Below are 25,050 nucleotides of genomic sequence, written 5' to 3' on the forward strand. Positions count from 1 at the left end.
TTTCCTCCCACTCTCCAAAGACATGCAGGTTAATTGGCTTGGTAAATGTAAAACTTGTCCCTAGTGTGTGTAGGATAGTGTCAATGTGCGGGGATCGCTGGCCGCCGCGGACTCGGTGGGCCTGTTTCCGCGCTGTATCTCTAAATCTAAAAAATGGAGGGCCCGGCGCGGGGTACTTTGTGACTGTCGGCGCCCTTTGTATGGCGACTCTTGGCATACATTGGACATGTAAAACAAAGAATATCACTGTGACCAGTCACGTGACAAAGGGTTCAGTATATACAGCGGTATGAACAGTGACTTCTCTAACTTCAAGTAACCCTTTGCTTTCTCTCTCTCTCCATCCCTCCCCCTTCCCAGTTCTCCAACCAGTCTGACTGGCTCCGACTACATTTTATCGGTTTGCTTTGTCCTCCCAGCTAACAATGATCTATTCTACATTGTCCTTGATCTCCATTCTCTTTGGCCTGGTTTCACACCTTACACTTCCTTATCGATGTACCGCCCACTCCCGACATCAGTCTGAAGAAGGGTCTCGACCCGAAAGGCCACCCATTCCTTCTCTCCAGAGATGCTGCCCGACCTGCTGAGTTACTCCAGCATTTTGTGAACTCTTCGATTTATACCGACATCTGTAGTTGCTTCGTACACATTCAGCGTTCAGTAATGGGCTATGCAACACAGCAGATAACTTCCCCAACACAATGATTCACAAACACAAGGCTTCTGTGAAAACAGTCGGAGTTTATTTTGAAGATAGGCAAGGCTCCTCAGATTACACCTGGAGCTAACTGTCCACTTTAGATCAGGTCAGGATGGCAGACATCGTCACCAAGAGTTTGGAACTAAAACGCTGCACATCAGTATTGGTGGGAATCGGAGAGTCCCGAGAGCAGGAATTGTTGAGAATTGAAGGTGTAACTGGGTTCCAGTGTCAGATGTGCAAACATTGCGTGCAGGATAACTGGACTGCCCGGGTCTTGTGTTCAGCAGGGCCCATCAATGCAATGAACCCATAGTCCTCAACTACTTCCAGTTGAAGAGTGCAGATGCAACTGCTCCCATCCCTCGTCGAGAAGGAGGAAGAAAACCCCTTGTTGAAAACGAGATGGCATTTAGATGGGCCGAGTGGCGGGATTCTGGGCCTATCACTCATGACATTGTGCAAACTAGACACCCTCCTTCCTCAAAAGAAACAAAAACAAACACCCCACTCGCTGGTGAAAATGCCGTCTCACCCGGCCGGCTTAGACGATCATTTCCAGGTGCCGGGCGTACTCGATGACTTGCTTGGCCAGCTCTGTGGATGGGATGGTGGCATCCTCCGGCTTCTGCTGTTGCTGGGTGAAGGAGTAATAATTATCCGGGCCCAGCAGCCAGCCCCTCTGTAGTGGACAGAGACAGCAGTGAGTGAGAGTAGTGGACAGAGAGAGCAGTGAGTGAGCACATCAAACCCTTCCCACACAGCCCAGCACACACACACACACCAAACCCTCCCCACACAGCCCAGCACACACACACACACCAAACCCTCCCCACACAGCTCAGCACACACACCCACACCAAACCCTCCCCACACAGCTCAGCACACACACCCACACCAAACCCTCCCCACACAGCTCAGCACACACACCCACCCACCAAACCCTCCCCACACGCCCACCAAACCCTCCCCACACACCCACCAAACCCTCCCCACACGCCCATCAAACCCTCCCCACACAGCCCAGCACACACCAGGCCCTTCGGCCCACCGAGTCTGCAACGCCCAGCGATCCCCGCACACTAACGCTATCCAACACACACTGGGGACAATTTTACATTTTACACCAAGCCAATTGACCTACAAACCTGCACATCTTTGGAGTGTGGGAGGAAACCGAAGGCCTCGGAGAAAACCCACGCGGGTCACGGGGAGAACGTACAAACTCCGTACAGACAGCGCCCGTAGTCGGGATGGAACCCGGGTCTCTGGCGCTGTGACGCAGTAGCTCTACCGCTGCGCCACCGAGCCGTACAGACAGCGCCCGCATCTCTGGCACGGAAAGTGGTATTAGGCAGCAACTCTACCGCTGTGCCACTGTACAGGCCCTTGTCTAATACTACAGGACGTCCATTTTAGACCAAGCTCATCCCAGTATCCTGACTCCGAGTACCAGTTAACATTCAGTCTAAATGCATCACCTAGCTCCCACCCAATATCATTTGTCTATTCCAGTCAGCACACTTCTATTCTATTATATATATCTAGAATATAAAAACAGGGATGTCCTGTAATGCTGGGGCTCTACAAGGCGCTGGTCAGGCCACATTTGGAATATTATGAACAGTTTTGGGCCCCGTATCTGAGGAAGGATGTGCTGGCTCTGGAGAGGGTCCAGAGGAGGTTTACAAGAATGATCCCAGGAATGAGTGGGTTAACCTATGATGAGCGTTTGACGGCACTGGGCCTGTACTCGCTGGAGTTTAAAGGGATGGGAGGAGACCCTCAGTGAAACACACGGAATAGTGAAAGACTTGGATGGAATGGATGTGGAGAGGATGTTTCCACTAGTGGGAGAGTCTAGGACCAGAGGGCACAGCCTCAGAATTAAAGGAGATAGGAGATGAGAAGGAATTTCTTTAGTCAGAGGGTGGTGAATCTGAAGAATTCATTGCCACAGACGGCTGTGGAGGCCAAGTCATTGGATATTTTTACGACACAGCTTGGCAGATTCTTGATTAGTGCGGGTGTCAGGGGTTATGGGGAGAAGGCAGGAGAATGGGGTTTGGGAGGGAGAGATAGATCAGCCATGATTGAAGGGCGGAGTAGACTTGATGGGCCGAATGGCCTAATTCTGCTCCTCTCACTTATGACCATAAGATATTGAAAATATGCAAGACAAACCTTAACATTAAACAGAGACCTATTGAAGAAACCACCCCTTTTCATGCATCACAAATAGAACCTTCTGCCATCAATACATGAGACCCTCCCAAACCTTCCTAAACCACTCGCCAATTGCTTACGGAGACCGACCGGCGTCACGATCTGCACACCTTCTTTGTGTACTCGGTCATCTTCTTTGGCGCGGTGAAAAAGAGTGTCCTCGAAGCTTCACTGAATAATATATTTTCGTACGCCTTCTCGATACAGCCAGCAATTTCATCCCTGAGGGAAGAGAATGGAGCACAAGGAACTGCAGCTGCTGGAATGGTGTAGCACACACGTTGCTGGGGTAACTCAGCGGGGCAGGCAGTAGCACACACGTTGCTGGGGTAACTCAGCGGGGCAGGCAGTAGCTGGGTGCACATGGACATTCCATCCATTTACACTCAACTTCCCAGAACCTTATCATCATCTCCCACCCTCCCCACTCACCGACACACTGGTGGCCATTCAGAACAGCCAATTAACCCACCAACCCACTTTCCTACCATCTATCTATATACTAAAACTCTCGTTTGTTTGTTTCTGAATTACAGCCGAAACGGTACACGATAGCGTGACAATTTTAGGCCCACCTTACTCACCGTCGTCCCTTTGGTGCTAACGGAGAAAGTTTCATTGAAATCGGTGTTATGTTTTAAAAGTTATTCACATTTTAAAGTTTAGATGTATCTCCTTGGGAGGGAGGGAGGGAGGGAGGGGGGAGGGAGGTTGAGGGGGATGGAATGGGGGGAGGGGAGAAGGGAGGAGGGAGAGTGGAGGGGGGAAGGGGAGGGGGGGAGAGGAGGGAGGGAGGGGAGAGGGTGCTGAACCAATGCAGGAGAGGTTTGGGCCCAACGGGTCCACTTGGTCTAGTATCCTTTAATTCCCTAAGAGTAGAGAACAGAGCAAAGAAACAATCTTGCAGCCCACAATGCCCATGCTGAAGATGATGTTAATCTCTGATGGGTAGGAAAATAACTGCAGATGCTGGTACAAATCGAAGGTATCACAAAATGCTGGAGTAACTCAGCGGGTCAGGCAGCATCTAGGAGAGAAGGAATGGGTGACGTTTTAGGTCGAGACCCTTCTTCAGACTGATGGCTCCATCTCTGATGGAGTTCCCATGAAGTATCTTCACCTGTCATGTTAACCCTTTCTATTTCCGTTGATCTTCATTTACTATTGTCAGATTAATCGAGAGAGTTGTGAATTTGTGGAATTCTCTGGATGGATTTAAGAGAGTTAGAGCTCTAGGGGCTAGTGGAATCAAGATATGGGGAGAAGGCAGGCACGGGTTACTGATCGTGGATGATCAGCCACGATCACAATGAATGCCGGTGCTGGCTCGAAGGGCCAAATAGCCACCTATTTTCCATGTAATTTATAGCATAGAACAGAAGAACACAGGAATAGTTCCTTTGGCCCACAATGTCTGAACATGATTACTATGGTTATTTAGTTTTGAGGTACAATGCGGAAACAGGCCCTTCGGCCCATTGAGTCCACACCAACCAGTGATCCCACACTAACACTATCCTACACACACTAGGGACAACTAACAATTGTACCAATTAACCTACAAACCTGTACGTCTTTGGAGTGTGGGAGGAAACCGGAGCTTCCTGGAGAAAACCCACGCAGGTCACGGGGAGAACGTATAAACTCTGTACAGACAGCACCTGTAGTCAGGATGGAACCTGGGTCTCTGGCGCTGTGAGGCAGCAACTCTACCGCTGTACCAAAGGAGACGTTTCAGGTCAGGATCCTTCTTCAGACCGGTTTAAAGAAAAGGCTTTCATTTATATTCCACATTTCAGGGCTCTCCCATCGGGCAAAAGGTACAGAAGGCACAGAAGTGTGAAAACGCACACCTCCAGATTCAGGGACAGTTTCTTCCAAGCAACTGAACCATCCTACCACAACCAGAGAGCAGTGCAGAACTACTATCTACCTCATTGGAGACCCTCGGACTATCTTTAATCAGACTTTATCTTGCACTAAATGTTATTCACTTTATCCTGTATCTACACTGTGGACGGCTCAATTGTAATCATGTATTGTCTTTCCGCTGACTGGTTAGCACGCAACAAATGCTTTTCACTGTACCTCGGTACACGTGACAATAAACTGAACTAATGATAGAAGGGTGACAAGTAACGTGCACAGCAACTTTCCCAGTGTTGCTAAATCTGTTATCTCTAATCATAGAGTGTGGAAACAGGCCCTTCAGCCCAACTCACCCACACCGGCCAACATGTCCCAGCTACACTAGTCCCACTTGCCTGCGCTTGGTCCATATCCCTCCAAACCTGTCCTATCCATGTACCTGTCTAACTGTTTCTCAAACAATGGGATAGTCCCTGCCTCAACTACTTCCTCTGGCAGCTTGTTCCATACACCCACCACCCTCTGTGTGAAAAAGTTACCCCTCGGATTCCTATTAAATCTTTTCCCCTTCACCTTGAACCTGTGTCCTCTGGTCCTAGATTCTCCTACTCTTGGCAAAAGACCCTATGCATCTACCCGGCCTGTTCCTCTCATGATTTTGTACACCTCTATAAGATCTCCCCTCATCCTCCTGCGCTCCATAGAATAGAGACCCAGCCTACTCAACCTCTCCCTGAAGCTCACACCCTCTAGTCCTGGTAATATCCATGTAAATCTTCTCTGAACCCTTTCAAGCTTGACAATATCTTTCCTATAACATGGTGCCGAGAACTGAACACAATATTCTAAATGCGGTCTCACCAACGTCTGAAACAACTGCAACATGACCTCCCAACTTCAATACTCTGACTGATGAAGGCCAAAATGCCAAAAGCCTTTTTGACTACCTATCTACCTGCGACTCCACCTTCAAGGAACCATGCACTGCCCAAACATTTCCCAAGATATCTAAGACCCACCACTAAAGATCAACAAACTGACACAGTATTCTAAATGAAGTGATGTTATATACAGTACATGACATGTGACCGCGTGGGTTTTCTCCAGGTGCTCTGGTTTGCTCCCACACTGCAAAGACATACAGGTTTGTAGGTTAATTGGCTTTGGTACAATTGTGAATTGTCCCTAGTGTGAAGGATAGTGCTAACGTACGGGATGATCGCTGGTCGGCACAGACTCCGTGGGCCAAAGAGCTTGTTGCCGCACTATATCACTGAAGTCTAGTGGTAAAAACGAGTCAGTCTTAGTTTTGTTCTGAAATTGTGACTCTGTCCTGGAACATCAAGGGTTTATGTATGTGTCATGAGACTGAAGATGGGTCCCTTCAGAGATGCTGCCTGACCTGCTGAGTTACTCCAGCACTCTGTGAAACGTCACCTATCCATGTTCTCCACAGATGCTGCCTGACCCGCTGAGTTACTCCAGCATTTTGCGTCCTTTCATGTATTTCTCTCAGACAGCATAGCCAGATCTGCAATCCCTGCACACACTGTGGTGTTAGCCCCACACACACTCATCACCTTACAATCACGGACACGCTCCAAACAACATTCCCAGATTACGGCACGGTGGCACAGCGGTAGAGTTGCTGCCTCACAGTGCCAGAGACCCGCGTTCCATCCCGACCACAGACTTTGTACATTCCCCCAGTGAACGTTTAAGAAACAGTTAGACAGGTACATGGATGGGAAGGGTTTGGAGGAATATGGACCAAACGCGGGCAGGTGGGACTAGTGTAGCTGGGACATTGTTGGCCGGTGTGGGCAAGTTGGGCTGAAGGGCCTGTTTCCACACTGTATCACTCTATGACCTGCGTGGACATTCTCCAGTTTCCTCCCACACTCCAAAGACGTACGGGTTTGTGGGTAAATTAGCTTGGCACAATTGTAAATGGTCAATAGTGTGTGTAGGGTAGGGTGTGCGGGCGGGGATAGCAGGTCGGCGCAGACACAATGGGCCAAAGGGCCTGTTTACGTGATGTGTCCCTAAACTAATCATCTACGGCAAAGAGACACAAAATGCTGGAGTAACTCAGCGGGGCAGGCAGGATCTCTGGAGAGGAGGAGTGGGGGATGTGGTGATGTTTTCTTGTGGGGATACTAGTTTGTCCACCAGATAACTACAGGCTGGGAAGGAACTGACGATGCTGGTTTAAATCGAAGGTAGACACACAATGCTGGAGTAACTCAGCAGGTCAGGCAACACCTCGGGAGAGAAGGAATGGGTGACGTTTCGGGTCGAGACCCTTCTTCAGACTGACGGTATTTATTCACAAAATGCTGGAGTAACTCAGCAGGTCAGGCAGCATCTTCAGAAGGGTCTCGACCCGAAACGTCACCCATTCCTTCTCTCCCGAGATGCTTCATGAGCTGCTGAGTTACTCCAGCATTTTGTGAATAAATACCTTCGATTTGTACCAGCATCTGCAGTTATTTTCTTATACTTCTTCAGACTGATGTCAGGGGAGGGGATGGGTCAGAACCTTGGGTTCCAGTCTCATGGACCTGCCCCAAACAAGATTCTAGGCACAGGAACTTCAGTGAGCTGTGAGCTGGGACTTACCTAATGGTATCGAGCAGGATATCAATGAAGAAGGTGTAGCTTTCAGCTGGGATGTTTCCCTTGGCCAAGAACACTTTGTTGTAGCTGCCTTCCATCAGATACTGAAACAATACGAGAAAGGTGAGAGCCCAGGAGCATGTAGCAACTCCACTTTTTAAACTGAACCGTCACATCACATTATAAAACTTTGGCGCTCTTTTGAAAGACTTTAATAAGTCACACAGCGTGAAAGAGGCCCTTTGGGCCAACTTGCCCATGACCACAAAGACCCCTCTGCTAGTCCCACCTGCCTGCATTTGGCCCATTTCCCTCTAAACCTTGAAGGTAGACACAAAACGCTGGAGTAACTCAGCGGGTCAGGCAGCATCTCGGGAGAGAAATGCGTGACGTTTTGGGTCGAGACCCTTCTTCAGACTGAAGAAGGGGAGGGGCGGTTTTGATTTAAAAATCTATAGCCTAGTCTAAACTAACAGGTGATGCCGTGCTATAAGATACACAACACACAAGAACAGTAGAGCAGGAACAGGCCCTTCGGCCCACAATGTTTGTGTTGAACAAGACGCCAAGATCCTCATCAGTCTGAAGAAGGGTTTCGACCCGAAACGTCACCCATTCCATCTCTCCTGAGATGCTGCCTGACCCGCTGAGTTACTCCACCTTCAAGATGCCAAGACCATCACTTATCTACCTGCACTTCTAAAAATGTAATTCTTGGTTTCCAGTAAACAGATCTTAAATTTAAATTCCGTAAAAGACACCCAACATATTATCTCTATGAGTCAGAAGGTTCCGACCCAATTCATTGAGTTTGAAAAAAGGGTTCGCATTGTGGCTGGGGTGGCGCAGCGGTAGAGTTGCTGCCTCACAGCGCCGGAGACTAGGGTTCCATCCCGACTACGGGCGCTGTCTGTACGGAGTTTGTACGCACTCCCTATGACCTGCGTGGGTTTCTCCAGGTGCTCCGGTTTCCTCCCACACTCCAAAGACTCGGTGTAGTTATCAGTACACAGACAGCCTGAGTAAATGCAAGTGTGTAAGAAGGAACTGCAAATGCTGGTTTAAATCATAGGTAGACACAAAATGCTGGAGTAACTCAGCGGGACAGGCAGCATCTCAGGAGAGAAGGAATGGGTGATGTTTTGGGTCGAGACCCTTCTTTAGGGAATGGGTGATGTTTTGGGTCGAGACCCTTCTTTAGACTGAAGGGTTTCGTCCCGAAATGTCACTGATTCCTTCTCTCCACAGATGCTGCCTGACCCGCTGAGTTACTCCAGCACTCTGTGAAACAACACCTATCCATGTTCTCCACCGATGCTGCCTGACCCGCTGAGTTACTCCAGCACTCTGTGTCCATGTTCTCCACCGATGCTGCCTGACCCGCTGAGTTACTCCAGCACTGTGTGTCTACCTGAGTAAATGCAAAGTGCACTTGCATCTCGGCGCCCTGTTGTTCCTGAGCCGGGCTGTACTGACCCCCCACAGGAACGTTACCTGCTCGAGTGAGACCGGGTGCTTGATGTAGACGTTGCTCTGTATATCTTTGGCGGGGAGCCTCTCCAGCTCCGTGTGGAACTCAGCCACCCGGTTCTGAGACAGAAGGAACAGGAGGTTCAGCCCCAGTAGTTGGTGTTTGTAGGCGGACTCCGGCAATTCATCCCTGCAGAGTCAAGCAAAATGTGAATGAAACCTCCACAACGTTGAGTTCTCCCCTCTCCTGCTGCTCCACACATTTTGATTTCTGTTTCTGAGGGACCTACTCTCTCTCTAGGTACCCCTTTTTGCCTTAATGCACTTTAAATCCTGTGGAGTTTAGCACCGTGAAGCCCGCGGTCTCTGGTAAGAGGCCGGCTCGGGAGCTCCATGCCGCGGAGAGTTTTTTACAAACGTCCCCAACGCGGGGAGTTTGGATCATCCTGACGCGAGGGCTCGGATATCGGACAGTCGGCAGCGGCGACTGCAGACGGTTCAACAGCCACGACCGCGGGTGGACAAAGAGGAAGCTGATGGAACTTTATTACCTTCCATCACAGTGAGGAATGTGGAATCCGCTGTGGTGGATGTTCATGTTAACGTTTATGTGGCTGTGTGTCTTGTTGCTTTTCACTTAGTGTGGCTGTATGGTAGCTCAAATTTCACCGGACCTTAACTGGTACATGTGACAATAATTTGAATCTTGAAATCGCTTTGGATTCTCCTTAATTGTATCTGCCAGAGCTATCTCCTCCAGCGGTTCACGGATGCCAGCTGCCCTGGAAGCCTGCACATCTTTGTGGTGTGGAGTGAGGATGGAGTCACGGGGAAAGATATAATTGTCACAATATCCTTGTCATTGCAATATGGGGGTCAAGATAGAACCACTGCGGTAGTTCTATCCGACACATAGTGAATTGTCCCTCCTGTTTAGGATAGAACTAGTGTGCGGGTGATCGCTCGGCAGCACGGGCTTGGTTTAGTTTAGTTTAGAGATACAGCGCGGAAACAGGCCCTTCGGCCCACCGGGTCCGCGCCGACCAGCGATCCCCACACACTAACACCACCCTACACACATGAGGGACAATTGTTACATTTACCAAGCCAATTAACCGACAAACCTGAACGTCTTTGGAGTGTGGAAGGAAACCGAAGATCTCGGAGAACACCCATGCAGGTCACGGGGAGAACGTACAAACTCCGTACAAACAGCGCCCGTAGTCGGGATGGAACCCGAGTCTCCGGCGCTGCATTCGCCGTAAGGCAGCAATTCTATTGCTGCGCCACCGTGACTGCTTGGTGTTTACAACCTGTACCTCTAAACTAAACCAAGTTAACATGGTTCATGAACACCATTCGCTATGTCCACCTGGTCGTCATTCAAAATAACGACCCCGGTCAACAACAGATTTGGTCTGCTCGCACCAAAATCCATTATAAAGACAGACACAAATGGTGGAGTAACTCAGCGGGACAGGCAGCATCTCTGGAGAGAAGGAATGGGTGACGTTTCAGGTCGGGTCTGAAGAAGGGTCTCGATCCGAGATGCTACCCATTCCTTCTCTCCAGAGATGCTGCCTGTCCCGCTGAGTTACTCCAGCATCTTGTGTCTTTCTTCAGTTTAAACCAGCATCTGCAGTTCCTTCCTGCACATTATAAAGAGGTCTGTTAAAACAAGGGTTCCCTGTATTTTTTCCAAAGAATTGATACCTATTCCCACAGCCTCGTGTGCACAAGCATAATTCCTTCTCTAACTGCCTAATTTTATGGATATACTCTTTATTGTATACTCCACGTTTAGGAAGGAACTGCAGATGCTGTTTACACCAAAGATAGACACAAAAAGCTGGAGTAACTCAGCGGGTCAGGAGAGAAGGATCTCTGAAGAAGGGTCTCGACCCAAAACGCCACCCATTCCTTCTCTCCATTGATGCTGCCTGACCCGCTGAGTTACCCCAGCATTGTGTGTCTGCCTTTCGTACCCTGATATCATTCAGCAGCACTTACTTGTAGTCAAAGTAATAGCACTTGAGCTGTGCCATGTAACGCTCAAATGAAGGGATATCTTTCTTCAGGATACTCCACTGTGCCCCGATTTCCAAAACATCCCCTTAAATATAAAAGACATTAGTTTAGTTGAGAGATTCAGCGTGGGAACAGGCCCTTCGGCCCACCGTCCGCTCCGACCAGCGATCCCTCCGTACACGGCCACTATCCTGTACACGGCCATACTGGGGACAGTTTACAATGTCACCATGTCAATTGACCTAGTGTGTCCACTGAACACTGGGTGGCGCCACCAGCTGTGGCTGCCTCGCCAACAGTCTGCCTGTCCTTCCTTCTTCTTTGTTACTTTTAGTATGTGTTAAAAATATGTTTTCATGTTCCTTGGTTTGTTTGACGTGGGGGGTGGGGGGGAAACGTTTATTTAATCTCTTACCTCGACGGAGATGCGATTGTTTCCCGTGTCGTATCTCCGTCCGCAGTGCGGCCTAACATCGTGGAGTTGGCGGCCTTTCCTGGAGACCGGCCCGGCTCTCCAAGCCGCGGGAGTCTGCGGGACTTTAACATGGCGGAGCTGCGACCCCTTTGCCGGTGATCGACTGTGGAGAGCTCCAACGGGGCCTGTGGACTTTAACACCATGAAGCCCGCGGTCTCTGGTAAGAAGAGGCCGACTCGGGAGCTCCATGCCGCGGAGAGAGTTTCAACCGCCCCGACGCGGGAGTTTCAATCACCCCGACCTGGGGCTTGGATCATCGGCTGCGGGGGCTTTGATCGCCCAGACTGCGGATGGTCTGGCTGCCCCGACCGCGGGAGAACAAAGAGGAAGAGGTTTGAACTTCACTGCCTTCCATCACAGTGAAGAATGTGGGATCCACTGTGGTGGATGTTTATGTTTATGTTAACGTTTATGTGGCTGTGTGTCTTGTAACTCAAATTTCACTGCACCTTAACTGGTACTTACTTACTTACTGCCCATTATGCCTCCTGGCATGGAGGGCAACAACAAAGGTCCTCCACTCCTGTCTGTACGCCCAGTAGTGTTGATTCCCATCCCCTCCCCTTTCTGCGTTCCGCAGAGACCGTTCCCTCCATAACTCCCTGGTCCACTCGTCCCTTCCTACCCAAACCACCATAACCCCGGGCACTTTCCCCTGCAACTGCACGAGATGCAACACCTGTCCCTTTACCTCCCCCCTCAACTCCATCCAAGGACCCAAACAGTCTTTCCAGGTGAAACAGAGGTTCACCTGCACCTCCTCCAACCTCATCTATTGCATCCTCTGCTCCAGACGTCAACTTATTTACATCGGCGAAACCAAAAGCAGGCTCGGCGATCAATTCGCTCAACACCTGCGCTTGGTCCGCGTTGGCCAAACTGATCTCCCGATGGCCGAGCACTTCAACTCCCCCTCCCACTCTGACCTTTCTGTCATGGGCCTCCTCCAGTGCCATAGTGAGGCCCACCGCAAATTGGATGAACAGCACCTTATATTTCGCCTGGGCAGCTTGCACCCCAGTGGTATGAACGCTGACTTCTCCAACTTTAGATAGTTCCTCTGTCCCTCTCTTCCCCTCCCCCTTCCCAGATCTCCCTCTATCTTCCTGTCTCCACCTATATCCTTCCTTTGTCCCGCCCCCCTGACATCAGTCTGAAGAAGGGTCTCGACCCGAAAAGTCACCCATTCCTTCTCTCCTGAGATGCTGCCTGACCTGCTGAGTTACTCCAGCATTTTGTGAATAAATATGATTCCTTCAGTTGTTGTTGGCTAACATGTTGGTTTTACGAGGCGGGGTTGTGCCCTGTGCTCAACCCCCAACCTGGAGGACCAGTGGATCGCTCTTGGTCTGGTCTCTACCCTTCCACCTGTCCAGCATGGGAAGCCCTAACAGGAGACGAATCTCTCGCTGCCACAGCTCTGGGGGTCACTGAGACACACGAGCTCCCCGACCACAACAAGGTTGCAATCCAACGGGGAGCTTAACTGGTACATGTGGCAATAAACTGACCTTGAACCCTCAAACCTACAAAGCTGTACGTCTTTGGAGTGTGGGAGGAAACCGGAACTCCTGGAGAAAACCCGTCAGGTCATGGGGAGAAGGTGCAAACACTGTACAGTCAGCACCCGTAGTCGGGATGGAACCCGGGTCTCTGGCGCTGTCAACTCTACTGCTGCGTCACCATGGGTTTGCCCATGGGGGAAAACGTTTTAAGTCCACAAACATCCTGCAGGTCACCACCAGCCATGACTACAACTGAACCAGCCACATCAATATTACGGCTACAAGTGGTCAGACTCCTGGAGCAACTTATTTCCTGATGCACCAAACCCCCTCCGCGCGCACAACACATAAATCAGCAGGACACTTGCCCAGATGAGTGGAGATCCCACAACTATCAAGAAACTCAGAGGTAGACACAAAATGCTGGAGTAACTCAGCGGGTCAGGCAGCATCTCGGGAGAGAAGGAATGGGTGACGTTTCAGGTCGAGACCCTTCTTCAGACTGATGCGGGTCCTGCCCCGAAACGTCACCCATTCCTTCTCTCCAGAGATGCTGCCTGACCCGCTGAGTTACTCCAGCACTCTGTGAAACGTCACCTATCCATGTTCTCCACAGATGCTGCCTGACCCGCTGAGTTCCTCCAGCACTCTGTGTATTCCTTCACTTTAAACCAGCGTCTGCAGTTTTTTTTTCTTCACTTCCTGGACAATTAATTTGGTCACAATGAGAAATCCCCACAATTCAGGGCACTATTATTGAAAGGATGTTAATGAGCAAGGCTGACCATGTGCCTGCATAAAGGATGGTACCACGATAGTTTTGGTATATATAGTTTGGTACGATAGTTTTCAGTTTTAGAAAAAGGCTTTTTCGACATCAATCACAAGTCAGTTAGGGAGACTAAGACACTCTCAGCTGAAAGGGAACAGTTTGCCTTCCGGTTCTCGGTCTGCAAACTTAGTTCCATATGCTCATCCGGTTGTCTTTTTGGATACGATAAGACCTTGTCCTGCCTCTAGTTTAGTGATACAGCGCAGAAACAGGCCCCTAAGTCCACCATTCGCGCCGACCAGCGATCCCCGCACACTAACACTATACTACGCATTTATTCACAAAATGCTGGAGTAACTCAGCAGGTCAGGCAGCATCTCAGGAGAGAAGGAATGGGTGACGTTTCGGGTTGAGACCCTTCTTCAGTTCTTCAGTCAGTGCGATAGTTCCACTTTGCGATGGTGCAAACGGCAGTGATCTGTGGCGAGCTGCAACTCGCTTCCGGCCACATGATCACATGTATTAAATGCATTTTGACGTGCGATATTTTGGGTTTCCGATGGGTTTCTCGGAACGTAACCTCATTGTAAGTTGAGGAGCGCCTGTACACTAGTGTAAGAAAATAACTGCAGATGCTGGTACAAATCAGAGGTATTTATTTCACAAAATGCTGGAGTAACTCAGCAGGTCAGGCAGCATCTCAGTAGAGAAGGAATGGGTGACGTTTTGGGTCGAGACCCTTCAATAACAAAATATAACACTAGTTCTATGTTATCCCAGTTTTGCCCCCGACACACCCGGGCAATCTATAAAGCCATTTAACCTCTAAACCTGCACGTAATTAAATTATCACTGTCAGAGGGTAGAGTTGCTGCCTTACAACTCTTGCAGTGCCAGAGACCCGGGTTCCATCCCGACTACGGGTGCTGTCTGTACGGAGTTTGTACGTTCTCCCCGTGACCTGCGTGGGTTTTCTCCAAGATCTGCCGTTTCCTCCCACACTCCAAAGACGTGCAGGTTTGTAGATAAATTGGCTTGGTATAAATGTAAAAATTGTCCCCAGTCTATGTAGGATAGTGTTAGTGTGCGGGGATCGCTGGTCGGTGCGGACTCGGTGGGCCGAGGGGCCTGTTTCCGCGGTGTATCTCCAAATTAAACTAGAGGCAGGACAAGGTCTTATCGCATCCAAAAAGACAACTGGATGAGCATGTGGAACTAAGCTACAAGTTTACAGACTGAGAACTGGAACGCAAACAGCTCCCTTTCAGCTGGCATTGATACCAGGGGCCGAGTGTGTAGGAAGTGCAGATGCTGGTTTAAACCGGAGAGACACATGCTGGAGTAACTCAGCGGACCAGGCAGCATCTCTGGAGAGAAGGATTGGGTGATGTTTCGGGTCGAGACCCTTCTTCAGACTGATTCACTTTGTGTCCATCACAAGGGACTGAGGGTCTATTTGGGTCGAGAATCTCTCAGTCTCAAAAAGCCTTTTTCTAAAACTGAAAGAAAACCACCTCACAATCTGGTGGGATTCAGCAGTTTAACGTTAAATTAAAATACAATTGATGTCAATACGAAGAACTACAGATGCAGGAATCTCTGGTCTAGAGACTGAAGAAGGGTCCCGACCCAAACCGTCATCCGTCCATTGCTTCCGCAGATGCTGCCTGACCAGCTGAGTTACTGCAGTACTTTGTGATTTACAAATGACGGGGATCTGGTACAGAAGAGGCAAAATTGACCCTCTGCTCTGTTGCTGTCGGTACTCACGGGCCAGAATGAGTTGTCTCTTGGCCAGCTTGGTGCCAGTGGTGGGCAGAAAGTTCAGCTCCAGGAGAGCCACCTGAAACAAGAGTGCACAGCATCAGTCATGAGACCACAGGGGCAACCAGGGGCGTTTTCAAGATGAGCGACGCACAAAAATGGCCAGAATTCAAAGTCTACAACACTGAAATACAATTAACAATATGGACAGCCAGCAAAAGACCCTGGGACGTATGTGTAGGAAAAAAAACTGCAGATGCTGGTTAAAATCTCAGGTAGACAGAAAATGCTGGAGTAACTCAGCAAGTCAGATAGCATCTCGGGAGAGAAGGAATAGGTGACGTTTCGGGTTGAGACCCTTCACACAAAATGCTGGAGTAACTCAGCGGGTCAGGCATCATCTCCCGAGATTGTGACGCCTTGGAACATAGATAGGTAGATCAACAAAAGACTATATTTCAAGTAGAATGAATCTACCGGTGAATCTGTGGAATTCATTGCCACAGAAGTCTGTGGAGGACGTCAATAGATTTTGTTTAAGGCAGAGTTGGATAGATTCTTGATTAGTACGGGTGTCAGGGGTTGTGGGGAGAAGGCAGGAGAATGGGGTTAGGAGGGGGAGATAGATCAGCCATGATTTAAGGGCGAAGTAGACTTGATGGGCTGAATGGCCTAATTCTGCTCCTCTCACTTCTGAATTGTGATGTGCTGCACTTTGGTCTATTAAGCAGGAACATTAAACTAAACAGTACAATTTTAAACCAGCTGTTACAAAAGGCGATGTCAAACCATAATTAGTTTTGGAATTTCTACTGAACAGGTTCAAGAAAAATTCTCCTGAACCACGTTACTGACTTTGTTTTCACCACCATTTCCCTTCACAATGGTGCGGCACGGTGGCGCAGCGGTAGAGTTGCTGCCTTACAGCGAATGCAGTGCCGGAGACCCGGGTTCGAGCCCGACTACGGGTGCTGTTTGTACGGAGTTTGTACGTTCTCCTCGTGTGTTTTCTCCAAGATCTTCAGTTTCCTCCCACACTTCTAAGACGTGCAGGTATGTAGGTTAATTGGCTTGGTAAAAGTTTTTTTTTAATTGTTCCTAGTGGGTATAGTGTTAGTGTGCGGGGATCGCTGGTCGGCGCGGACCCGGTGGGCCGACAGGGCCTGTTTCCTCGCTGTATCTGTACACACTAGTTACAGCACAGTGGTGGAGTCACTGCCTCACAGTGCCAGAGGCCCGGGTTCAATCCCGGCCTCGGGTATTGCCTGTGTGGAGTTTGCACGCTCTCTCTTTGACCACGTGGGTTTCCTCCGGGTGCTCCGGTTTCCTCCCACGTCCCACAGACGTGCGGGTTTGTAGGTTAATCGGCCCCTCTGTAAATTGCCCCTGGTGTGCAGGGAGTGGATGAGAAAGTGGGATAACGTGGCGCAGCGGTAGAGTTGCTACCTTACAGCGAATGCAGCGCCGGAGACTCAGGTTTGATCCCGACTACGGGCGCCGTCTGTACGGAGTTTGTACGTTCTCCCCGTGACCTGCGTGGGTTTTCTCCGAGATCTTCGGTTTCCTCCCACACTCCAAAGATGTACAGGTATGTAGGTTAATTGGCTGGGCAAATGTAAAAAAAAATTGTCCTTAGTGTGTGTAGGATAGTGTTAGTGTGCGGGGATTGCTGGGCAGCGCGGACCCGGTGGGCCGAAGGGCCTGTGTCCCTGCTGCTTCTTTTATTCAATCAAAACATTGCAGGTTTCCTCACAACAGGAGTCAGAATGCAGCACTAATAGTTAAACATAGTGCATGATCCATCTTGGATAATGTGTACTGATGAGAGTTATCAACCTGCAATTAATCGATTCACTCTCTACATGGATGGAGCTCTTGTTATCTTATGGGAAAGAGACTGGAGCACTGCGAGCAAACGTGGGCCCCGTACCTGCGGAAGGATGTGCTGGCTCTGGAGAGGTTCAATAGACAATAGGTGCAGGAGGCGGCCATTCGGCCCTTCGAGCCAGCACCACCATTCAATGTGATCATGGCTGATCATTCTCAATCAGTACCCCGTTCCTGCTATCTCCCCATACCCCCTGACTCCGCTATCCTTAAGAGCTCTATCTAGCTCTCTCTTGAATGCATTCAGAGAATTGGCCTCCACTGCCTTCTGAGGCAGAGAATTCCACAGATTCACAACTCTCTGACTGAAAATGTTTTTCCTCATCTCAGTTCTAAATGGCCTACCCCTTATTCTTAAACTGTGGCCCCTTGTTGTGGACTCCCCCAACATTGGGAACATGTTTCCTGCCTCTAACGTGTCCAACCCCTTAATAATCTTATACGTTTCGATAAGATCCCCTCTCATCCTTCTAATCCTCTCATCCTCCAGTCTTTCAACATATGACAGTCCCGCCATTGCGGGAATTAACCTAGTAAACCTACGCTGCACGCCCTCAATAGCAAGAATATCCTTCCTCAAATTTGGAGACCAAAACTGCACACAGTACAGGGGTCCAGAGGAGGTTTACAAGAATGATCCCAGGAATGAGTGGGTTAACATACGATGAGCGTTTGTCGGCACTGGGCCTGTACTCGCTGGAGTTTAGAAGGATGAGGGGGGACCTCATTGAAACGTACCGAATAGTGAGCGGCCTGGATAGAGTGGATGTGGAGAGGATGTTTCCACCAGTGGGAGAGTCTTGGACCAGAGGGCACAGCCTCAGAATTAAAGGATGTGCCTTTAGGAAGGAGATGAGGAATTTGTTGAGTCAGAGGGTGGTGAATCAACAAATGAGTTCCGCATCTCTCCCTTTATCTTGTTCCTCTCTCTCCCTCTACCCTCATATTATCTCTCCATCTTGTCCCTCTCTCTCTCTACCCTCATCTTGTCCCTCTCTCTCTCCCTTCATCTTGCCCCTCTATCTCTCTCCGTCTACCCTCATATTCTCTCTCTCTCTATCTCCCTTGTCACTGTCTCTCTCTCTCCCTTCATCTTGCCTCTCTCTCTCCCTTCACCTTGCCCCTCTCTCTCTCCCTTCACCTTGCCCCTCTCTCTCTCCCTTCACCTTGCCCCTCTCTCTCTCCCTTCACCTTGCCCCTCTCTCTCTCCCTTCACCTTGCCCCTCTCTCTCTCTCTCTCTCCATCTACCCTCATATTCTCTCTCTCTCTATCTCCCTTGTCTCTCTCTCTCTCTCTCCCTTCACCTTGTCCCTCTCTCTCTCCATCATGTCCCCCCCTCCCTCTCTCCCTCTCCCTCTCCCCCTCCCCCTCTCCCCCTCCCCCTCTCCCCCTCCCCCTCTCCCCCTCCCCCTCTCCCCCTCCCTCTCCCTCTCCCCCCCCTCTCCCTCTCCCTCTCCCCCCCCCCCCTCTCCCCCTCCCCCTCCCTCCCCCTCTCCCCCTCCCTCCCTCCCCCTCCCCCTCCCTCCCCCTCCCCCTCTCCCCCTCCCCCTCCCCCTCTCCCCCTCTCCCTCTCTCCCCCTCTCCCCTCACCTTCAGTTTGACGAGCAGCTCCTCGCATTTGCGGAGGTTGGGGTTTTTGCGGGCCCACTCCCCCCGCAGCTGCTCGTACATCCCGACCGCCTGCTCCAGCTGCGCCGCCATCGCCGTGACTGCGCGCCCCCGCTCCCGCCGGAAACCGCGTCTCCCGGCGTCCCGCCCTCACCGGAACCTCCGACAACCCGGCCTGACCTCACCGGAAATATCGTCACCCTGGCCTGACCTCACCGGAAATGAGCTCACCCGGCATCGGCGTCGCACGGCGCCCCGCCCTCACGGTCAATACCGTCATCCGGCGCCCCGCCCTCACCGGAAACTTCGTCACCCGGCGCCCCGCCCCCGCCGGACATGCCCTCACCCTGGCTAGACCTCACCGGAACATGTCGTCTCCACTCGTCCGCGCCGCCATCTTGAGGAGGTCGCTGGCTCCACACTCTCAATGGGCAAAGCCTGGAACTGCAGATGCTGGTTGACACCAAAGACAATCCAGTGAAGCTGCCCATCCCGCTGCGTTACTCCAGCATGTTGTCTATCCTTTGTGTAAACAAGCATCTGCAGTTTCTTCTGCGCCAATATGATATCCTCTCCTCATGGCGAGCCAACTTTGAAGAAGTTCTCCGACGAGAGTTCTGCGACAACCTCTCTCGCTGCCCTCCCTCTGTGATTCCTCCTGCTCTCCAACTCTACAACCACGCTTTACCATTCTACATTTCCCCAGGACAACGTCCCCTTTGATCTGCCTTTTTCACACATCGCCCTTCCTTATCTCTGTGTCTCTCTCTCCTGTCTCTCAGACGGAAGAAGGGTCTCGACCCAAAACGTCACCCATTCCTTCTCTCCAGAGATGCTGCCTGTCCCGCTGAGTTACTCCAGCATTTTGTGTCTATTATCACTTGCCAGGCTTTGTTCCACCCCAACCTCTCCCTCCCAGCTTTCTCTGCCCTACTACAATCAGTCTGAAGAAGGGTCTCGACCCTAAATGTTGCCAGTGCATTCCCTCCGCAGATGCTCAAGAGGACCACAGTCCAAGGTCCCGATAGCTCCACCCTCCTTGCAGGTTAGGCTGAGCTTCACTTGCACCTTCTCCAATCTCATCTACTCTATCCATTGTTTAGGATGTAGTCTCAATAGACAATAGGTGCAGGAGGAGGCCATTCGGCCCTTCGAGCTAGCACCTCCATTCACTGTGATCATGGCTGATCATTCACAATCAGTACCCCGTTCCTGCCTTCTCCCCAAATCCCTTGACTCCGCTATCTTTAAGAGCTCTATCTAACTCTCTCTTGAAAGCATCCAGAGAATTGGCCCCCACTGCCTTCTGAGGCAGAGAATTCCACAGATTTACAACTCTCTGACTGAAAAGGTTTTTCCTCATCTCCGTTGATAACTGGCCTACCCCTTATTCTTAAACTGTGGCCCCAGGTTCTGGACTCTTCGATCCATCCAGTGAATTGGCCTCCAATGCCCTCTGTGGCAGAGAATTCCACAAATTCACAACTCTGGGTGAAAAAGTTTTTTCTCACCTCAGTTTTAAATGGCCTCCCGTTTATTCTAAGACTGTGCCCCCTGGTTCTGGACTCGCCCAACCTTGGGAACATTTTTCCTGCATCTAGCTTGTCCAGTCCTTTTATAATTTTATATGTTTCTATAAGATCCCCTCTCATCCTTCTAAACTCCAGTGAGTACAAGCCTAGTCTTTTCAATCTCCCGCCATTCCGGGAATTAACCTAGTAAACCTATGCTGCACGACCTCAGTAGCAAGAATGCCCTTCCTCAAATTTGGAGACCAAAACTGCACACAGTACTCCAGGTGCGGTCCTACTAGAGCCCTATACAACTGCAGAAAGACCTCTTTGCTCGTATATTCAACTCCTCTTGTCGTAAAGGCCAACATGCCTTGGGCGGCACGGTAGCGCAGCGGTAGAGTTGCTGCTTTACAGCGAATGCAGCGCCGGAGACTCAGGTTCGATCCTGACTACGGGTGCTGCACTGGAAGGAATTTGTACGTTCTCCCCGTGACCTGCGTGGGTTTTCTCCGAGATCTTCGGTTTCCTCCCACACTCCAAAGACGTACAGGTATGTAGGTTAATTGGCTGGGTAAATGTAAAATGTAAAAATTGTCCCTAGTGGGTGTAGGATAGTGTTAATGTACGGGGATCACTGGGCGGCACAGACTTGGAGGGCCGAAAAGGCCTGTTTCCGGCTGTATATATATGATATGATATGATATGCCATTAGCTTTCTTCACTGCCTGCTGTACCTGCATGCTAACTTTAAGTGACTGATGAACAAGGACACCCAGATCTCTTTGTACTTCCCCATTTCCTAACTTGACACCATTCAGATAATAATCTGCCTTCCTGTTCTCACCACCAAAGTGGATAACCTCACATTTATCCACATTAAACTGCATCTGCCCACTCACACAACCTGTCCAAGTCACCCAAGACTCTTATACACCGGCGAGACCAAACGTAGACTGGGCGATCGTTTAGAGAACACCTTCATTCAGTCTGCCTGAAACTACCTGATCTCACGGTTGCCAGACACTTTAATTCTCCTTCCCATTCCCGCACTGACCTTTCTGTCCTCGGTCTCCTCCACTGTCAGAGTGAGGCCAAACGCAAATTGGAGGAACAGCATCTCATATTTAGCTTGGGCAGCTTACAATCCCAGTGGTATGAATATTTATTTTGCGAACATCAAGTAACCCCGACATTCCCTCTCTCTCCATCCCTCCCCCACCCACATCGTACCAGCTTCAAAGTCGTCTTGTTGAGTCTCATTGTCTGTAACTCGTTTTCACCTAGCCCACAGCTAACAACGGCCTGTTTACTTGTCAAACAACCACCGTCTTTGTTCTGAACACTTCGAACTTGACCATTTTTCCAACAAGCAGACCAAGAACAGGCTACAATGCAGTTCCAACGCTCCTTGAGATCCCTAATCCGCCAAAAACGTCTGTCCACCCCATGCAGAATCATCCCTTCACATGAACTGTCCTCAACATGCCAGACATGCAGAGAAGTCCTACTATGACCTGATGCACCTTTAGTTAATCCTGCCCTCATGTTCATCCATCATAAAGCATATGACACATCAACGTCTGCCTTCGGTTCCTTGATGGTGACTTCTGAATACTTTCTAGCGTTCTGTGAAGTGTGTGAGAAAGTGTTTCGCACAGATTTTGACGATGTCAAAATGACCAGGAACAACATCTCCCATCTGATAAACCAAGCAATACAGAATACACAAGAATACCAGGACATGAACTTGTGCAGCAAAAGAATCAAGGCTTGAATTGTCTCAATCTTTGTGAGTGTTGACAGACATTATGGATTTAAATTTAAGAATAGAAAACTGCAAGACATGGCCGTTAAAAGGAAGTGTAAGAAAGTTCAAAAAGTGCAACATTAGTACATAAGGTGCTTGAAATATATATTAAAAGTAATGCACTTGTTTATGTATATAGTTTGAAAATTTGTTTTGTTACACACACAAACTGATGCGAATTCATATCATCATATCATATATATACAGCCGGAAACAGGCCTTTTCGGCCCACCAAGTCTGTGCCGCCCAGCGATCCCCGTACATTAACACTATCCTACACCCACTAGGGACAATTTTTTTTTTTTTTTAATAACATTTTTACCCAGCCAATTAACCTACATACCTGTACGTCTTTGGAGTGTGGGAGGAAACTGAAGATCTCGGAGAAAACCCACGCAGGTCACGGGGAGAACGTACAAACTCCTTACAGTGCAGCACCCGTAGTCAGGATCGAACCTGAGTCTCCGACGCTGCATTCGCTGTAAAGCAGCAACTCTACCGCTGCGCTACCGTGCCGCCCATTACGATGTAATTATTATTATCTATAAGTTGGACATTTTGTCCTTTGGGGTGAGCCTATCATTGTTTGATTTATGTTGAATTATACATCACTTTCATTAGTTACCTGATATGACAGAAATAAAAAGTGTTATCCTTGTTTATGAAGTTCAATTTTGAATGATTTAAAATTGAGGGGGTTGGTGCAATGTACTGCTAACCCACAAATGTGTCGATATGAGATATTCACATTTGAAAAATCCATAAATCACAAAACAAATGTTATTTGAACAACTTATGGGTTGAATTTAAATATGAAATGTTTACAGGTTGTAGGGTAGTGGGTAAGGATCGTGTTAATGCATGTAACTAACTTTTCACAAGTGAGAGAGCGAGAGGGAGACAGATTGAAAGAAAAAGGTTGCTAAACAAATAATTAGAGGAAATCACAAGAGACTATATATATATGTGTGTGTGTGTGTGTATATATATATATATATAATATAATATGTTATATTTGTGTGCAGTGTGTGTTTGAGCAATACAAGAGAAACTGCACAAGAGGGGGCTGGGGAGGAAGGGTGGGAGGGAAATGGGCAGAAACAGTAAGAAATAATAAATTCATTTAAACATTTAAAACGAAAAAATAACAAAAATCTGTGAGTTGACAGGTGAGATATATTCTGCATGTTAATGGTATCATCACACACATACTGTTCCCCCAAAACACTGATTACACTGCAAGAGGCAGAGCGAACGGCGGGTTTTGCTTACTAAAATGGCGGACATTACGCTCCTTTGCGTACTACACTTCAGTATAAGCGTTTTGCTTACTACAATGGCGGACGTTACGCACCGTTGCGTGCTGTACTTCAGTTAAGGCGATTTGCTTACTAAAATGGCTCCGTTGCGTGCTGCACTTCATTTTTGGCGATTTGCTTACTAAAATGGCGGACGTTACGCTCCGTTGCGTGCTGCACTTCAGTATAGGCGATTTGCTTACTATTTCGACGGAGTGGTCCCACTGACCGGCGAGGGTGGAGGGAGCAAAGATACTAGAGGAGCAAGATGAACCACTCCGTGTAATCGCCTGTACTGAAGTGTCGTCCGCAATGGAGCGAAACGTCCGCCATTGTAGTAAGCACATCGTCTATACTGAAGTACAGTACGCAACGGAAGCGTTACGTCCGCCATTTTAGTAAGCAAATCGCCTTACTGAACTGCAGTACGCAACAGAAACGTAACGTCCGCCATTATAGTAAGCAAATCGTCTATACTGAAGTGCTGTCCGCAACTGAAGCGTACCGTCCGCCATTGCAGTAAGCAAATCGTCTCTACTGAAGAAGGAGCGTAACGTCCGCCATTTTAGTAAGCTAATCGCCTATACTGAAGTGTAGTGCGCAAAGGAGCGTAAAGTCCGCCATTTTAGTAAGCAATACCCGCCGTTCGCTCTGCCTCTCGCAGTGTGATCAGTGTTTTGTGGGAACAGTATGTGTGGTGATACCATTAAATGCAAAATATATCTCATCTATCAATTCACAGAGTTTTGTTATTTTACTTTTTAAATGTTTCTGCAAGGTCTGCCTACTAAAATGGCCGCCGTGACGTACCACGATGTTCAGGGTGGTCTGTCTTGCTCCTCTAGTATCTTTGAGCGGGAGATGGAGGTGGCGGCGGCGGCGACGCTGAACGTGCTGGGGTAAAGAAAGAGAGAGAGAGGGAGAGGGAGAGGTGTGTGTGTGTGTGGGGGGTGTGTGTGTGTGGGGGTGTGTGTGTGTGGGGGGGTGTGTGTGTGTGGGGGGGTGTGTGTGTGGGGGGGTGTGTGTGTGTGGGGTGGTGTGTGTGTGTGGGGGTGTGTGTGTGGGGTGTGTGTGTGTGGGGGGGGTGTGTGTGTGTGGGGGTGTGTGTGTGGGGTGTGTGTGTGTGGGGGGGGTGTGTGTGTGTGGGGGGGTGTGTGTGTGTGGGGGGGTGTGTGTGTGTGGGGGGGTGTGTGTGTGGGGGGGTGTGTGTGTGGGGTGTGTGTGTGTGGGGGGGTGTGTGTGTGTGGGGGGGGTGTGTGTGTGTGTGTGGGGGGGTGTGTGTGTGGGGTGTGTGTGTGTGTGGGGTGTGTGTGTGTGTGTGTGGGGGGGTGTGTGTGTGTGTGTGTGTGTGGGGTGTGTGTGTGTGGTGTGTGTGTGTGTGGGGTGTGTGTGGGGGTGTGTGTGTGTGTGTGTGTGTGTGTGTGGGGTGTGTGTGTGTGTGTGTGTGGGGGGTGTGTGTGTGTGTGTGTGTGTGGGGTGTGTGTGTGTGGTGTGTGTGTGTGG

At 49.6% G+C, this 25,050-nt stretch overlaps 2 protein-coding genes across 3 annotated transcripts in view; one reads left to right on the top strand and one right to left on the bottom strand.

The window, feature by feature from the left end:
- Window positions 1-724: 724 nt before the first annotated feature.
- Window positions 725-19,067, bottom strand: psmd8 (proteasome 26S subunit, non-ATPase 8). Its single transcript, XM_078430869.1, has 7 exons — window positions 18,911-19,067; window positions 15,439-15,511; window positions 10,898-11,000; window positions 8,912-9,077; window positions 7,421-7,521; window positions 3,040-3,151; window positions 725-1,385 (listed from the first exon to the last, which is right to left on the bottom strand). The coding sequence occupies exons 1-7, from the start codon at window positions 19,019-19,021 to the stop codon at window positions 1,248-1,250; spliced, it is 804 nt and encodes a 267-aa protein (XP_078286995.1). The 5' UTR covers window positions 19,022-19,067; the 3' UTR covers window positions 725-1,247.
- Window positions 19,068-24,395: 5,328 nt separating this feature from the next.
- The window catches only part of LOC144611818 (protein FAM98A-like), a 16,801-nt gene continuing 16,146 nt past the window's right edge, over window positions 24,396-25,050 (top strand). For both annotated transcript variants that reach the window (XM_078431092.1, XM_078431094.1), the window contains exon 1: window positions 24,396-24,446. In XM_078431092.1, the coding sequence (XP_078287218.1) occupies window positions 24,409-24,446 (38 nt within the window). In that variant the 5' untranslated portion in view covers window positions 24,396-24,408. The remainder of the gene's footprint in view (window positions 24,447-25,050) is intronic.

Source organism: Rhinoraja longicauda, chromosome 41 (assembly GCF_053455715.1).
Source record: "Rhinoraja longicauda isolate Sanriku21f chromosome 41, sRhiLon1.1, whole genome shotgun sequence".
Classification (NCBI taxonomy): Eukaryota; Metazoa; Chordata; class Chondrichthyes; order Rajiformes; family Arhynchobatidae; genus Rhinoraja; species Rhinoraja longicauda.

Bases quoted from the DNA above. Each gene is read 5' to 3' on its own strand.
- psmd8 (XM_078430869.1), bottom strand. From the start codon at position 19,021: ATGGCGGCGCAGCTGGAGCAGGCGGTCGGGATGTACGAGCAGCTGCGG. The intron at 11,001-15,438 runs GTGAGTACCGAC...TTTATATTTAAG, and splicing joins GAGACAACTCATTCTGGCCC to GGGATGTTTTGGAAATCGGG. The intron at 3,152-7,420 runs GTAAGTCCCAGC...CTCTTCCCTCAG, and splicing joins ATCCTGCTCGATACCATTAG to GGATGAAATTGCTGGCTGTA.